General features: G+C 41.5%; 2 protein-coding genes across 3 annotated transcripts; one reads left to right on the top strand and one right to left on the bottom strand.

Annotated features, from left to right (window-relative positions):
• Positions 1–6,113: 6,113 nt before the first annotated feature.
• LOC146686401 (uncharacterized) lies at positions 6,114–7,446 on the top strand. The gene is made up of 3 exons (XM_085440549.1): positions 6,114–6,260; positions 6,920–6,994; positions 7,181–7,446. Exons 1-3 carry the CDS (start codon positions 6,131–6,133, stop codon positions 7,363–7,365), a joined length of 390 nt encoding a protein of 129 aa, XP_085296675.1. The 5' UTR covers positions 6,114–6,130; the 3' UTR covers positions 7,366–7,446.
• A 2,975-nt stretch (positions 7,447–10,421) lies between these two features.
• LOC146686402 (serine/threonine-protein kinase pim-1-like) lies at positions 10,422–14,326 on the bottom strand. Of its 2 annotated transcripts, none has more exons than XM_085440548.1 (8): positions 13,130–14,326; positions 12,097–12,232; positions 11,891–11,985; positions 11,702–11,749; positions 11,380–11,598; positions 11,092–11,272; positions 10,835–11,005; positions 10,422–10,729 (listed from the first exon to the last, which is right to left on the bottom strand). In XM_085440548.1, the coding sequence occupies exons 2-8, from the start codon at positions 12,197–12,199 to the stop codon at positions 10,638–10,640; spliced, it is 909 nt and encodes a 302-aa protein (XP_085296674.1). In that variant the 5' UTR covers positions 12,200–12,232; positions 13,130–14,326; the 3' UTR covers positions 10,422–10,637. The 2 variants fall into 2 exon arrangements, with proteins under 2 accessions (XP_085296674.1, XP_085296673.1); XM_085440547.1 differs by having other exon boundaries at positions 12,833–14,326.
• Positions 14,327–15,652: the final 1,326 nt, after the last annotated feature.

Below are 15,652 nucleotides of genomic sequence, written 5' to 3' on the forward strand. Positions count from 1 at the left end.
CTGCACCTCTGCTACCTGCCATGTGGGTCCCTGTCAAAGACTTCCTGTCAGGTCAGCTATACTCTTTCCCCGCTCTCTACCCCTTTCTTTGTATCCAGCTCTTCATCTTCATCCAGCAGCTTTCCCATTTCTCCTTTATTTAGCTCACTGCTGGGACCCCTTTCAAAAGTTGGAGCAAAGTGTAAAATTTCCCAGGTATGGGTTGTCAACCTGATAACTTCCAAGAAGCTGCAGAACAAAGAGACATGTTATGCCACTTCTGTGTTCTCTCACATCACACAGAGCAACATTTTCAAAGCAGTTCTCCATTTCTATATTCAGCCTACAATGAGGTTAAATACAAAGCATGTTAATGAAGTCAGTTTCCTTAATGAGCTGCACGATGTTAAGTCACTGCTCCCTATTTTCCCGCCAACACTTGGTGTATATTTGCGTGTGAGAGTCTGTGCAAGTCTATGAATATGTGCATACGTTACAAGTGCATTGCAATGTGTGGTCGGGTGTTCATTATACAGCTAGTTTCCTAAAGAGTGACCTCAGTTTTACACCACGCAGTTTAAATACCGGCCCTTTGAAATGAGGTCCACGAGCGAGGTACTCACGAGCTTTGTCTTTGAATGTAATTAGCCAATTAGTCTCTTCTTTATTAGAGACCAGCAGCAGCCATGCGTCTCTGCTACTAGGGACTAGTTAGTGCGGTGTAATGAGCCTTTAGCTTCCGACTACGCTGTCAAGCATTATTAATAAAGAGGTTATTTGTGCAGGCCTTTGACTTTAAACAGTGTTGATACCACAGAACCATGCTTATTAAGATTTATCTGCAAGGATAATAAACAAGGTTGCATTGTAAAATCAGATTACAGGAAGGTGAAAAATAAAAAGGATAAAGTCACTTTTTGAAAAAAACATGAATGCAACCTCTTTTTTATTTTGTTTCTGTATCTTTTTAGGTTTTCAAGGCAAAGATTGTCACATTCTAATAAGCAGAAGAATGTGTTCAAAATATGCCCCCGACCTATTTTTTTTCCCCCAATTACTATCAGATTACCCACATTTTCCCAAACCATTGTATCACACTATTAAACTGTCAGTAGAAAGAAGGAAAAGCAAAGACACGTGGAATTACTTCTTTACGTGGGGAAGATGAGAATATATTTAGGATTCAATTCTCTGTGCTGTAGTCTTGCACTGTAATCATAACGGTCTTGATATGCTAATAACAGAAGCAATTTGTGACAGGTTAGTTTTACAGTAATTGGTGGTGGATTTCTCTGAGCCCCGAATTGATCAAAGAGACAGTGGATGAATACAGACATAGAGGCTGCCCTCAGTGTGCCGGAAGGGAAGCTTTGAAAATGATTTAAAATACCATTACTCCAGTATTACCACCACCGACACCACAGGACAAGTTCTTGTCAGTCCTGTGAAAGTGTCAGTAACTCAACTTTGAATTCATGAATTCATCTCATCATCTCATGTCTAAATGATGAATATTGCATACTAGCAACCTCAAGAGATGACAAACAGGGCAAGAAGGAATTTAATACGTCAATCTGAAAACAGATTAACTGAAAATCCACAATGAAATGACAGCAACATTGTAACTTGGCAAAGTCTTAATTAATTAAGGGATTATATCTTAAGAATAATGCAGGTGCTCAAGTGAAAAGTTTCACCATGTATGGAATTGGTTATTAAAAGTTTTAACGTCAGCAGAGAATTTGACGAGCTGAAAATAATTCTTATGATGAACTTAGAGATTAACAGCTTCGCACAAAGACAAATGAACACGTGGCAAACACAAGAACCTCTCACAATGATAACCGCAGCTGTATCATTTCCAACTATAGCAGTAACAAAGCAGCTTCCAATGAACAAAGACATTTCTTCAATACCTCATATCTACACTGACACAACAGGTGTGCCTGTAGCAGGTGACATGACAAAAATAGGCTGTTAAAATCACAGTTTTATGATGTGACATTACTATGCTAAACTGTGCTTAGTTTCAGACACAAAACGACTTCCTATTCGCATTCATAATTCCTAATTATCTCAATTCCTGAACTCAAGAGGAAACTATTAAGATCCGGGTTGAAGTTCAATGCAGAGTATTTGAAATGCTTTGGCAAGTAATCCATCCCAAATTCTTCTACAGAAACAAAAATCACATCATAATTGCAGCGAGTGATCATTCACTCTATCCATCCATCTATCCATTCATTTTTTTCCCACTTATTCAATTCAGGGACCTTGTGTGGCTGAAGCCTATCCTAGTTGTCGCAGGGTAAGAGGCGAGGTACATCCTGGACAGGTCGCCAGTCTATTGTATGGCTAACACATACAAACAGACAACTGCAGAATCATCAGTGCATACAGTGCAGAGTACACAGAGACAACTTGTAAACTCCACACAGAAATACTGCAGCCGGCAGGTGGATTCAAACCTCGGACTTCGTTGCTGTGACGTGACAATGCTAATGCTACCACTGTGCTACCCTGATTATGTGTTGTTTTGCTGCATTCTTAAACGAGTGACATCTTTTTCAGTAACGACAATTCAGTTTGATGTGATGGGTTGAATGACTCAGGTTTAGGGCTGCCACTACAAAGTAAGAATGAAGTGAATGGCAGGAAGTGATTGCCAACATGTTAGGAGCTGTGTATTATTTCTAAATAAACCTAAATAAACACAGGCCTAATACTAGACCTGTGTGACTGAGGCCTAGTATTAGCTTATTAGCACTAGCTAAGTTTTTCATTTACAGTGATAAACGTCTTGTCCTTCATCTCCCAAATGGCAGTAGGCCTACTACGACCCATCCAAATTAAAAATACATGTAAGTCTTGCTACTTTTGCAGGTAAAGAGGGGGAATCTACTGTATGTTAAATGTATGTTTAAAAAAGTCTTTTGATTGCTAAGCTAACATAAATAGCATGAAGCATACAGAAAAGTACCAGACGAGTGCTACAGTACAGAGTGTCCATGGTCTCTGCAGCCATAAAGTATCTGGAAGCTATGAGGTAGCTTTCACTACAGCAATGCTTAAACTTCCTGCTCCACTTAGTCACCCATTTAAGGTCATGAGTCATTCGCAGAGTCAACTGTTTACTTACAACTTTGGATGTTAAAATTGTCTAGATTTAGCACAACAGTTGAAAGCTGTGTAATTTCAGGTAGTCCTATCATGCATTCTAAAGGTGTACATTTCTACACATACAAAAATGTAGCATTTATATCATGTTTGCTGCTTGCTGTATCTCTTCAATATATCTGTCTGTACTGGGTCCTTGTGAGCAATATGGCAAATCAGTGAACAGGACTGCTTTATTGCACCACTGCATTCTTATGCTTTTCTGGATCAATGATAGAAGTAATTTCTCACATATTTAATTTTCTGCATTTGCCAAAATCACATCTTTATTTTAAACAGCTTCTCAAGAAATTTACATTGCACTGCTCTGTTGATATAAAATAGCCTTTTCCTCTAGAACATATCAGCCCTTCTACTGCACCCCAGTGTAAGAAAAAGAAAATCTGAGCTTTAGTGTCCAAATATACAGTTTTTCAAATATTCTATAGAAGTAATTGCAAAGAGGAAAAACGTGCAGGTGAAGAGGCTCTGTGAAGAGGTTGTTGTCTGCTCGAGCCATGTGCTTTGTGCCATTTTTGTTGGATGAGAAACCACTCGAGCTTTGCCTGCATCACGACACAGGTATACCAACTGTATGGAAATTCTGCATAACAGCAGTCAAGACCTGAGCTTATCTCAGACATACAAGTGTATAAACCGCCTGGGACTTTTTACAGTCTAAAATTTGATTGCTGTCTCTCTCCCCCACTTTCTCACTCTCCCCCTCTCTCTCTCTCCTCACCACAGCTTCTCTCCACAGCACTTGGATGAGCGATGCTGCCTCTGCCTCATCTTTGACTGGCAGAATAAACACTGTTACCACAACAGCCATGCTGGGAGACAAACTACAAGTAACAACAGAGGTAGACAGACACACCACAACTGTGACAGTATACGGAAGGAAAGATAAAACTGTGACAGTGTAAGCAGACATTGGTGTGCGAGCCCAGGAATGATAACAAAGTTAGGAGGCAGATATACAAGTGTAATAATATAAGAGAAAATTCAGATGAATATGACAGTATGGGAGAAGAACTGGCCAGAGAGATTTTGAAAGATGATAGTTGGTGGAGGCAGTGACACTGTGACTGAAAGGCTTACTGGGACTATAATCATAATAGGGTTTGTATACTGTGGTACTGTTCCCAGCATTATAATGGTGAAGGAGGATGGAGTAATGATCTGCAGAGGCACACAATGACAATATTTAAATGGTGTTTAGAGCCCAAAGAGCTCTGTTGTTTTGTTTATTTAGATCCCCATTAGCTACCGTATCGTAACAGTAGCCACCGTTAGCAGTGTATCAATTAATATTTTAACAATACTCGATTACCAGCAATTACATCAGTAAAGCAATACACATTCATCACATTCATTCTCACAGGAGCAGCTAATACATAACTTAACCACAGCCTAGACACAAATCAAAGAAAGTCTAATACATGTGCTATATCTACATAGAAATTTTCTAAACAAAAAAATGGATCACGTAGTGCTCTACAACCATGTCAGTACTTCAAACTTTCATCCATCCATCCATCCATCCATCCATCGTTTGCTTCTAATCTGGGTCTGTGGAGCATGGGCAGTAGTCTAAGCAGAGTGCATCTAGATGGACACCAAGGCATTCCTAAGCTAGCCAGGATCTCTTCTGTCTGTCTTGTTCTGTCATCAGGCGACATTCCAGTAAGACATTTCCAGAACTTCTCCTTACCAGCTCCTCACCCCATTTCCAAGCAAGACCTAGATTCCCTTCAGAGGAAACTCTTCCACGCCTCTCGTATTGATGATCTCATTCTTTTGGTCACTACCCAAAGCTCGTGGCCATAGGTGAGGATAGGAACTGCTCTCTTGTCACCACAACAGTCCACACGCCAATCTCCTGCTCCACTGTCCATTCAAGATGCTGAAAAGATTAAACTCCTCAACTTGGGTCAGCAACTCGTTCCTTACCTAGAGTGTGAGGAAGGAGCAGGGCGATATAGCCAAAAATATTTATCACGATATATATTTGAAAATTTGCGATAACGATATAACTGACGATATAATTGATACGAGACAAAATACAACTCCACAACATTACTAGCGAAAAAAGACAACCTTCCATTTATTTTCACTTAAATAAGAAGCTGGTTTTTATGTACATTAAAGCTTTATAAAAATGTAACAGTGCAAATGCAAATTCCTTGCTGAAAGTTTAACCAAAAGGCATTTCCAGTAGAAATGGGCTGACATATCCTGAGCATAACCATGTATAATATCCACTGAAGTTAAAAAGAGGTGCTTTGCAACATTAAACTGCAGTGTGCAGTACGTATTTTTCGGACCATAAGGTGCACGGGATTATAAGGCACATTAAGCGAAACAAAGCAGTCAGATAAATCAAACTTTATTAAACTCATTCTTCTTGCTTCCTCCACTTCTGTACCATTGATTCATTAATGTTGAATTCTCTGGCAGCTGCTCTATTCCCATGTTGTTGCAGTATATTAATGACTAACCTTGTATTGTGGATGGATTATCTCAGTTGTTCTCCTGACTGAAGTTTGGTCCGTTTACAGCATCCTGCCATGCGATTGCATTTGTCTCTAACTATCAGGAACCTTAACGTTAACTTTTATAAGTGGAAAGGTGTTACGGTGTGCTCACACCGAACGCGATGGACGCGAATAGAGCGTCAGGTTTACATGTAAAGTCAATGGAAAAGCGCGATGACATGCGATTGCGGCTCCCGTGAAAATTCGGAAGCGGATTTGCGTCGCCAAAACGCCTGAAACGCGCGTCAGTCTAGCGCGTTTGGAGCGTTTGACTCGCGAATAAAACCACGCGCGTGAGTTTTTGTGTTGCATTTTGTGCACGTTTCGTGTCTACCGCTCGAGTTGGAAAAATCTGAACTCCAGCGTCAAATTGCGCCGCGACAACCAATCAGGAGCCTGGTGACGTGGCTGTGACCTAGGTCAAAGGGGCAGATCCAGCCAAAGCCCTTCATTCTTCAATGGAGGGAAGGCTAATCAATGCCATAGCAAACAACCTGGAGCCGTACGACACCAGCTGCTTTCTGTACCGAGACAGGAATAAAAAGGACCGAGCTTGGAGGAAGATATGTGAAGAGATCGGGCAACCTGGTAAGTTCATTCATTTCTCTTTTGAAAGTTACTGACCCGGGGAAACCGCACAAAAGCTAGCAAGCCACCGCTATTTTCCCACTGACGTACAAATACCGTTCTGCTTTTATGCATGTTGTCATTTATGAATATATTTTATTGTTTATTAATAAACAGCACACAGTGGTCCCGCTGTTCATCCGTCACTGCTTCGCTTTTTCGCTGATTTTTTATTGCACAGTACAGCATTGCATTCTGCAGCCTGATTGACAAATCTGCTCCGTGTCGTGTCTCCTGCACTTGCCAAATTTATCACGTTTGGTTTTGATAACCATCATGTCCAATAGAAAAAACAGCACAAAAACACCCATAACTATGACCCTCATTCGGAAATACACACCTGCACCGCGAGGGAAAAAGGCGCACGAAAGTGGCGGGCAGATGAAGACAAACCGCGGCATAATAATACTTTTACGTTTTGCAATCTACAAAGGTTTGCACTTTGAGAATCAATTGTGAGAACTGTGACCAATGTTCATGTCTGTGGGGAAAAAAGTGAATAAAGTGCGTGGCGAGGGGCTAGTTATTCTGAGAACCCCTGCTGCAATAAAAGAGGGACCACTGTACATACTCTATGATTATTATATTCAACCTGTTAACATTTAATACTGTATTGATAGAACCAACTGATTCTGCAGCAGAGCATCCCCTGTTGCTTCTCCTGGCTCCCCAGTCCCTGAGCTCCTGCACCACAGGTATGTAATTGTAGCATCAGATATACAGCAAGCACTGATAGCTTTTTACTCTGTGGGATTGCCTTGTGATCACCTTTACTAAATGTCTACAACCAATCTGATTATATCCTGTTTGTTTTTTTCGATGTTGAAATTAAAATCTAGTAGCAGTCTTCTCATTTCTTTGTGTTTTGTGCTGTTTTACAGGCCCACAGAGGAGGACAGCTCCGAGGCAGATGAGGGACGGGTCCCAGGACGGTCCATCGGTGGTGGAGCTGGCCATCCTGGAGTCCCTGAAGAGGCCACACCAGTCTCCAATAGAGCATTTCCTCCTCAGCCTTGTTCCTGCTCTGGAGAGCAGCTGGGTCCTTTTTATTCCTGTCTCTCTGTAAATTCTTATATTTTATATATTTATGTTTAATGTTTTTCTGTTTGAGAATTTTAATATTATTTCAAATAAATTTTTTCAATGACTAATGTCTCAGTTCTACTACACAGCAAATGTTGGCACACGACTTACACATGTAGAATTTATTTCATATTATACTAATGACAAAATATACTAATACAGTGGGATGCAAAAGTTTGGGCAACATTGTTAATAGCCATCATTTTCCTGTATAAATCGTTGTTACAATAAAAAATGTCAGTTAAATATCATACAGGAGACACACACAGTGATATTTGAGAAGTGAAAAGAAGTTCACTGGATTTACAGAAAGTGTGCAATAATTGTTTAAACAAAATCAAGCAGGTGTATAAATTTGGGTACCACAAAAAAAGAAATGGAATAAATATTTAGTGTATATCAATGTGTGTGTCTCCTATATGATATATGGGGTTCCTTTGGGCGTGCTTCCCATCCACAGCTCCACAGCACAGAGGGAAGTTCCAGCGCTCCTGGAATCCCTCTGTGATGGACCGCCAGTCTCCAGGTGAAGGCACAGCCAGGAAATCGTCCACTAGACAGTCCCAGATGACTGTCGCTACCTGGGGGATGATCTGGCTCACCGTGGACACACCAATTTAAATGAGTATTATGTGTACTGCAGTTACAAAATACATTATTAAAATTCCAAATTACAAAACATAAATCTTACATAAAATATTTTGCAATTATAAGGATAATTACATGATATATATTAGATATAATCTAAAACAGTCTGCGGTGATTATATACAAATATTCAACTATCCCAGAATTAAACCAGTTCTAAATAAAAAGGAATGAGTATCACTACAAAGGTTAACTCATTGGTCCTAATGCTACAGTTTGATATCAGCAAACACCGAGCGCATACACTGATATGACACCACAGCCATATCATTGCAAACACTGATAACAGCATAAATCGAATTAAATCGGGACTTGATGAGACCTTGAGTATGACTAGAAATATTATAAACAGTCGTCTCTGTACCACAGTTTGCTATCAGTAAACACCGAGAGCATTCACTGTTAGCATAGCACATCCATGTTAGCAGTATATGAATGGATGGTTTAGCATATATTAGCACAGGTATCAATAAAGGACTACCGTATTAAATACTTTTACTAACCTCAGGCAGACGGACAGGCGCTCTGCAGGTGGGATTGAGCGCCTGCAATTGGTGTCTAGGCGGGCGATTCTGGGACCGACGCGGGAAAGCAGGTCCTCAAACTGGCCGAGTGAAAGACAGTGATATCGCTGGAATCGGCCGTCATCCAGGCGCAGCTCCTGGAGCAAATGGTGAAACTCACCAAACTGCTCACGCCTCTGGAGGACCTGATGGACCCAGGTACAGCGAGGACGTCTTTTACGCCGCTGCTCTGCTCTCCAGAGCAGAGGGAGACTCTCTCTTCAGGCGCTAGCTCGACAGCTGCCATCTTGCAAAGATACCGTCTGGCACAACTTCCTCCCACATTTCTGGTTCACGCACGTCAAAATATGATATTTCACACGCGATGGATTTTTCTTGGACACGCGTTGAGGCGCGAATGTGCACGCATCAAATTAAGGGCGTTTGGGGCATTTTTGTTCGCGTCCATCGCATTCGGTGTGAACACACCGTCCTCCACCTTCACTGTTTATGTTATGCTAACGTAGCTGTGCCGCTAGCGATCATGTAGCACATCATTATATACCAGCTAGCCTAACTTCAGTAAGCCTACAAACGTCACTGCTGTTTAGTTTCCTGTCTTCATTTATGTTGGAAGTGATAGCAGAGCTGTACGTTTGAATTTTTTCAGAAATCTCTCAGTCAGAACATGCAATATCATGCTTAGGTAACTAGCGAAACTAGCGAGCTAACTTCCGCTAGCTTCCTGCTAACTTCTAACTCCGTTAAGTGTAATAAATTTTGTTTTCATGGATGCCTGGAAGTTAAACTTCATAGTTACACCTGGTAAAGCAGCAATGCTGATCGTTTTATTAAAGACGAAAGAATTTAGACAGTTTTTAACTCTCAGTAATGCTGCAGTGTTCATTTGACCTGAAGTTTACGGAGTTTAGGACCCAGATTACTCCCAGATTTAAGAGCATTTTAGTCCGACAAATACGACAATAATGACGGCCGCTTGCATGTTCTGCAAAAAAATGTGCTTTGTCGTGTATCTGAGGACAAACACCAAACCAGTTCCACATCACTGAAGTTGCACCATTTTTACAAACTAATGGTTCATCTGTTTCACTCAACAATCAGCCATGTGCGTATGAAAACAAAGGCACTGCACATGCGCGTTTTACTCATATTCTATCGCGATATTTCATTTTCCTATCGTTGCCTAACATTATACCGGTATTACCGTGAACGGTATAATATGGCAGCACGGTGGCACGGTGGTTAGCACTGTTGCCGCACAGCAAGAAGGTCCTGAGTTCAATTCCACCATCAGGCCGGGGTCTTTCTCTGTGGAGTTTGCATGTTCTCCCCGTGTTTGCGTGGGTTCTCTCCGGGTACTCCGGCTTCCTCCCACCGTCCAAAGATATGCAGCTTGTGGGGATAGGTTAATTGGATAATCCAAATTGCCACTAGGTGTGAATGTGAATGGTTGTCTGTCCCTATGTGTTAGCCCTGCGACAGACTGGCGACCTGTCCAGGGTGTACCCCGCCTTTTGCCCTATGACAGCTGGGATAGGCTCCAGCGACCCTGAAAAGGATAAGCGGAAGCGGATGGATGGTATAATATGGCCTAGCCCTAGTAATGAAAGAGTATTCTCAGCAAAGTTGAGTTAAACAAGTTTTAATGGAAGTTTAAGTTAAATCTTTTGATTTTTACTAATTTTGATTACATCAACATATTTTATTACATTAACCAAATCAAATAAGGCCAATTTTGATGAAGCTCCTGACCCAGCCCAAGCTCTCTATGAAGACAAGGAAAAACTCCCCGGGGGGCCAGAATGATGGGAAGAAACCTCGGGAAAGCCAATTCAAAGAGAGATCCCCTTTCCTGGGATGGCTGGGGGGGGGGGGGGGGTTACAGGAATTTCAGGATAGCAAAATTTAGAATCGGCCAAAAAAACCCAAAAAACCTTTTCCTGTTAAAAAAAACAAAAAAAAAAATGAAATAAAGACAAAAAAGAAAGTTAGGTCATTTATCACACTCATATGATAAGATATGAAATGTGTGTGTGTGTGTGTGTGTGTGTGTGTGTGTGTGTGTGTGTGTATGAGAGATGGGCTTATCTGAGCCAGGGGTGACGCTGGAGGTCCCCCAGCGTTGGGCGCTTCTCCGGGACATCGGTTAAACACGCGTCCAAGAAATTCCGGCAGTCTGGAAAGAAAGAAAGAAAGAAAGAAAGAAAGGAGAGAAAAGATGAAGATGATAGTTCCAGTGATCCAAGCCATCAGTGAATCTTGAAGTGTGATGTTTTCTTACGTGGGGACAGATGCTCGTTGAATTTCAGTTCGTTTTCGATGAACATCATGATATTAAAGTCCCCCACATGAAGCGCTTCGTACAGCACCACTCCCATTTGCCACACCGTGGTGGGTCCAGGCCTGTATTTTTTGCCCCAGTAACATTCAGGAGGGCTGTGGATAGGTGTACCTAATAAACAGACACAATTACAATTTCTTCTAAAACAAAAGGCACAAATTGCTACATCTGTGAAGAGCAGGAGCTGAATATGTTACCATAGAAGAAGCGGAACCGCGATCTCTCCGTAGCAAAGAAGCTCAGTCCAAAGTCAATGATACGAACTCGAGGCACGTTTGAGCCGGTCTCAATCAGAATGTTGTCACTCTTGATGTCCCGGTGAAAGATGTGTTTCTCCTCCAGGTCCTTTGCTGCATCAACCAGTTGCTTCAGAATGACCTGGAAAAGATGAAAAAGACAGTAATGAGTCAATAGGTTGATGCTTCTCTGATACTCTGTGTTTTGATTGAATGCTGTACAGTCTAAGGCTCTTCCAGTCAACTTACCTTGGCCTTTTCTTCTGGTAAACATCCTCCATTTTCTCTTATGTATTCAAACAGGTCCACAGCGGGGACAGGTCTCTCCTGCACCAGGATCAGCTCTGTGCCAAAGTCAAACCAGTCCAACAGAGACACAGGAGCCGACGTTCCCACTGATCCATCTGCTTCAGCTGCAAGCTTCAGCAAAATGGCCAGTTCCACTGAGACTTCCTTCCCGTTTTCATCCTGATATATTACAACAAAGTGGATGATGAGGAACAGACGTTTCACAGGTGAACGCTGCACTCAGTCCAGGAATGTAAAAACAGTTCAAGTGTTGCACACTTACCGTCACTTGGATGGGGATTTTGTCCTTGGGAATGTGTTTGATAGCTACCTAAAAGACACAGAGCATTGGTGAGCATTTCCTCAGTATGACTTCATTAAAGGTGTAAAACAGCACCTTTAATGCTCAGCTGATAATATTGTCCGTTATCTGCGTTGCTGCCTGTCTTACTCCCACCATCTGAACACTTACTGGGAAATGATCTGTTATCCTGTAGCCAGCAAACACTGCTCCAAAGCCGCCATTTCCTAGATGGTGCTCCTGCACATATCTGGCTTGGTATTCCCCTGAAAAGACACAAATGTTGTTTTACTACAGCTGTGACACAAATTACTCTCTGCTGTACCCTAAATGTTGCTCTTCACCTGAGTATAAAAGCCAAGCTGTTTGCTACTTACGTTGCTGGTCGGCTGCTGAATTTTGGACAACGTTTTTGGTTTTGTCCTTTTTCTTTTTTTTTGGGTGACTCTTTGCTTTCTCCCGCAGACTTGCTTCTGCCATTTTTTGTGCACCCCTTTGTGTTTTGACTACAGTCTGTAGATGTGGAAAACACCAAAAGCACATCAGCGTATTAGATCAGCTGATAGTAGAAAGTAATATTAAATAAATTCTAACAACAGCTGATCAAGCTTAAACATGCTGCTGTTGTTTAGCGCGACATCCACTGGTTTCCTCTTTCTGGCGCAAAGTGGGCGATAAATAAACAAGAGAGAAAAGCCGATCAGCTGATCATTGATCAGTTTCATGATTGAAGTAGAAACAGGAGAGGGAGGGAGAGAATGAGAGGAGAAGAGGCAGCTGTGCAGCGTAAACACAGAATAAATCCAGCTTTGTGTCTTTTCCATTGTAGCTGAAGTCCGGGACAAACTGTGTTTCTTTTCACCTCAATAAGAATTGAGAATTTTCTCCAAATACGAGACGATTCTGTTTTTTACGGGAGGGTTGGCAACTCTAATAATTAACCGTATGAACAAAATAAAGTTCAACATCAGTAACATAGCACCCACCCAGCTGTATAGAAACTCCGTCATGCTAGCTAGCACGCAGTACGAAAAAGTCAGCATAACGAAAATAAACTCCACCTAAACTTGGTTTATATCTGACCCAGATGGACTGCAGGTCATAACTTCTTACCTGAAGTTCAGTTCACCTGACCAGCGGCCGCTTCGGGTCTCTCCTCTTGCCTCCCTTTTCCTTCATCCACCTGCTGGCCTCCACCACTTGCTAATGTTATTGAATCTGTGGAAGCTCCGTGATAGCCACCACACGAAGTAACGGATAATGAGCCTATTTAAATCCCAGTAACGAGTAACGCGTTCCTGGTTTTGGCATAATAACTAGTTACCCTTCTCGTTACCACAATAATAAGGTAGTTACTGTAACGCGTTACTTAATAACGCGTTAGTCCCAACACTAAATCAGATTGCTGACCTCTACAGGATTTCCTTGCCTCCTGCCATATTGCAGCAGGGATGGGCTCCAGCTCCCCTGCAACCCTAAATTAGATAAGCAGAAGAAAATTGATGGATGGAAGTTGAAAAGTGACTGTAGAAAACTTCCTTGGGGTACTAAACTGCATAGTCATCACACCTAAGAATAATTACCATATATAGTGTATACTAACTTAACCATCCTAATGCAACTTTAATCTGTCCAGTTGGAGAGGTTTTAAAGTTTTACAACTTCACCTTACTCAATAATGACTTGTGGTCAAATGCTGCTTTAGCAGGACCCGCCTTAGAAAAATAACTAGCATTAAGAAACCTTTTGATGTTTTTGAAATTAAACATCTGCAAAAGGAAAATCTAAACAAAAGGTAGATGAGGAAATGGATAAACAGAGGAGATGGCAAGCAAGGGTGGAATGCAAACAGCAACAATAAATGTTACACTGGAGACAAAGCAAGAAACAAAAGAAAGCTGCACGAAAAAAAAATCTCAGAAAACAGTGCAAGGATGAGAGTGTAAAAGAAGCAGACAAAAATGCTGGTGCAGAAAGGAAAGCAGTGAGGAGCAGCGCAAACAGAGAGAGATAAAGAAAGATTGACAAGCCAAAAGGGAGACCACAGCAATGTACATAGCATCAGGGTGATATTGTCATTCTATGCAGCAGCCCAGCTCCAATGTGCTGATTATGAGAGCATCATTTGAGACTGACAACCTTGTTGCTATAGTACAGCATGCCAAACACATTCCCAGCCCCCATCCTTCTCCTTCTGTGTTCTCCCCCCGAGCTCACACAATAGCCGTCTGATGAAGACTGAATGATTGGAGGAGGAACGAAGTGAAACGTGAAAGAATTACGCACAAATAAAAGGCAAAACACTTTTTGAGAAGCTGGTGACGAGGCCAGTGGAAAGAATATATATAACCAGAGAGAGAGAGAGAGAGAGAAAGAAGAGGATGTGTGGAGAACATGGACTCAATGCAGCTGCAATTAAGGGAGCGATTTTGTGCCAGGGAATATGCTAATTCCTCCTTTGTGTGAGCAGTTGATTGGCCGTTGCACTGCGCACCAGGCAGTGAGAGAAGGGGAAGTAGTGGGCTTGGACGCCTCTGTCTGGCATGGCGTTCATCACAGGCCTCATTTAGCTGCACCATCACAGTTAGCAGCACTGGATGAAAAAAAGACACATTTTTGTCAAATGCCTCTTCCTGTGTCGTCATGTAGTACATCCAAGGGATGTAGGAAAAGAGAGGCTGGTTCAATTAGCAAGCTCCAGAGACAAAGACAGGAACAAAGATATTCATTAATAGTCACGCATGACCTTTATATGTATATGAGCCAAGCCTCAATCCACTGAGGGCCGGTTTTAATTTTGGACCTAAGGGATTCTGGGAATACTATAGGAGACTGAAACTACTTTAGTATTTCTAATGCCTTCTGTTACTACACCAAGAGCTACATTTGCAGACTTAAATATTAACAAGAAGCCTCAGTATGTGTATTTTACACCTTTAAAAGAACAAATAAAAACACAGAGGTGCAGCATAAATGCTGCCGGCAGTCTCCTGATGTGCTTCATTTTCTGCCGCCAAAGAAGAAGTGGCTGTTTTATTCCATTTAACAAATTAATCACATGTAATCACCATGGTGTCAGATGTAAAATAAGCCTGAGTGGGCTTACACATTCTGTAATTCATGGTCCATAATGTGTTGTCATTCAGCATATTTCCTTCGCACTATCACGCGTAATTAGACAGTCTCTTGAGAGAAAAAGTGGAGGCAGAGCGTCATAAGGCGGCATCAGCCTGTCAGCTGAGCGTGGTTGGTGATTAGCTGTCCATGCACAATGTGCACACCAGTCCTTATCACGTCACAGACCACACACTTGTCCACTGAAATCATCCTAGCATCGTAACTTTCTTGAAAGGTTTTTACCCCCAAAAATAAATAAAAGGGAAATCTTGTGAGATGAAACAGCTATAACTGCATCGAGAATAAAGAGAAGCATTTGCTGTAATCTATAATTAATCGTTAATGCTTAATATTGAGTTATAATTCCTAATTTAACATAATTGGTTGGAGCTTGTTTCTGCTAGTATATGTGATGGATCGGGTCAGCAAGAGTTATTAGATTTTCAGCCCTTAAATGAATACAAACAGCCGCATGTGTTTCACCTCCTCTTCTTTATGTCTAGAAATATTGTCAAGAAATAAAGTCTAAGCTAATTTCCTTTTTCACACTTACTCGGGTTCCACTCATTTTTATCAATTAGGGTAGACCAAATGTTAGGAGACCTCTGAGCCCTTTCCTATACTATTAAACTGACTCAGTGTTACTTTTTAGTGATCTCTCAAGTGTGAAGGTTTAATGAATGAATGTAGGCTGATATAATTCAACAGCATTGCAAATTATATCTTCAAAATTTTTACATCTTACATTGAAAGAGCACCTCACTGTGATACATTAAACAAAAAAAATGCTCATTATAGATAATCAAGCCTATCATG

This window comes from Copadichromis virginalis, linkage group LG19 (assembly GCF_057382275.1).
Source record: "Copadichromis virginalis isolate Kocher_CV1m ecotype Utaka linkage group LG19, C_Virginalis_male_GT1.1, whole genome shotgun sequence".
NCBI lineage: Eukaryota > Metazoa > Chordata > Actinopteri > Cichliformes > Cichlidae > Copadichromis > Copadichromis virginalis.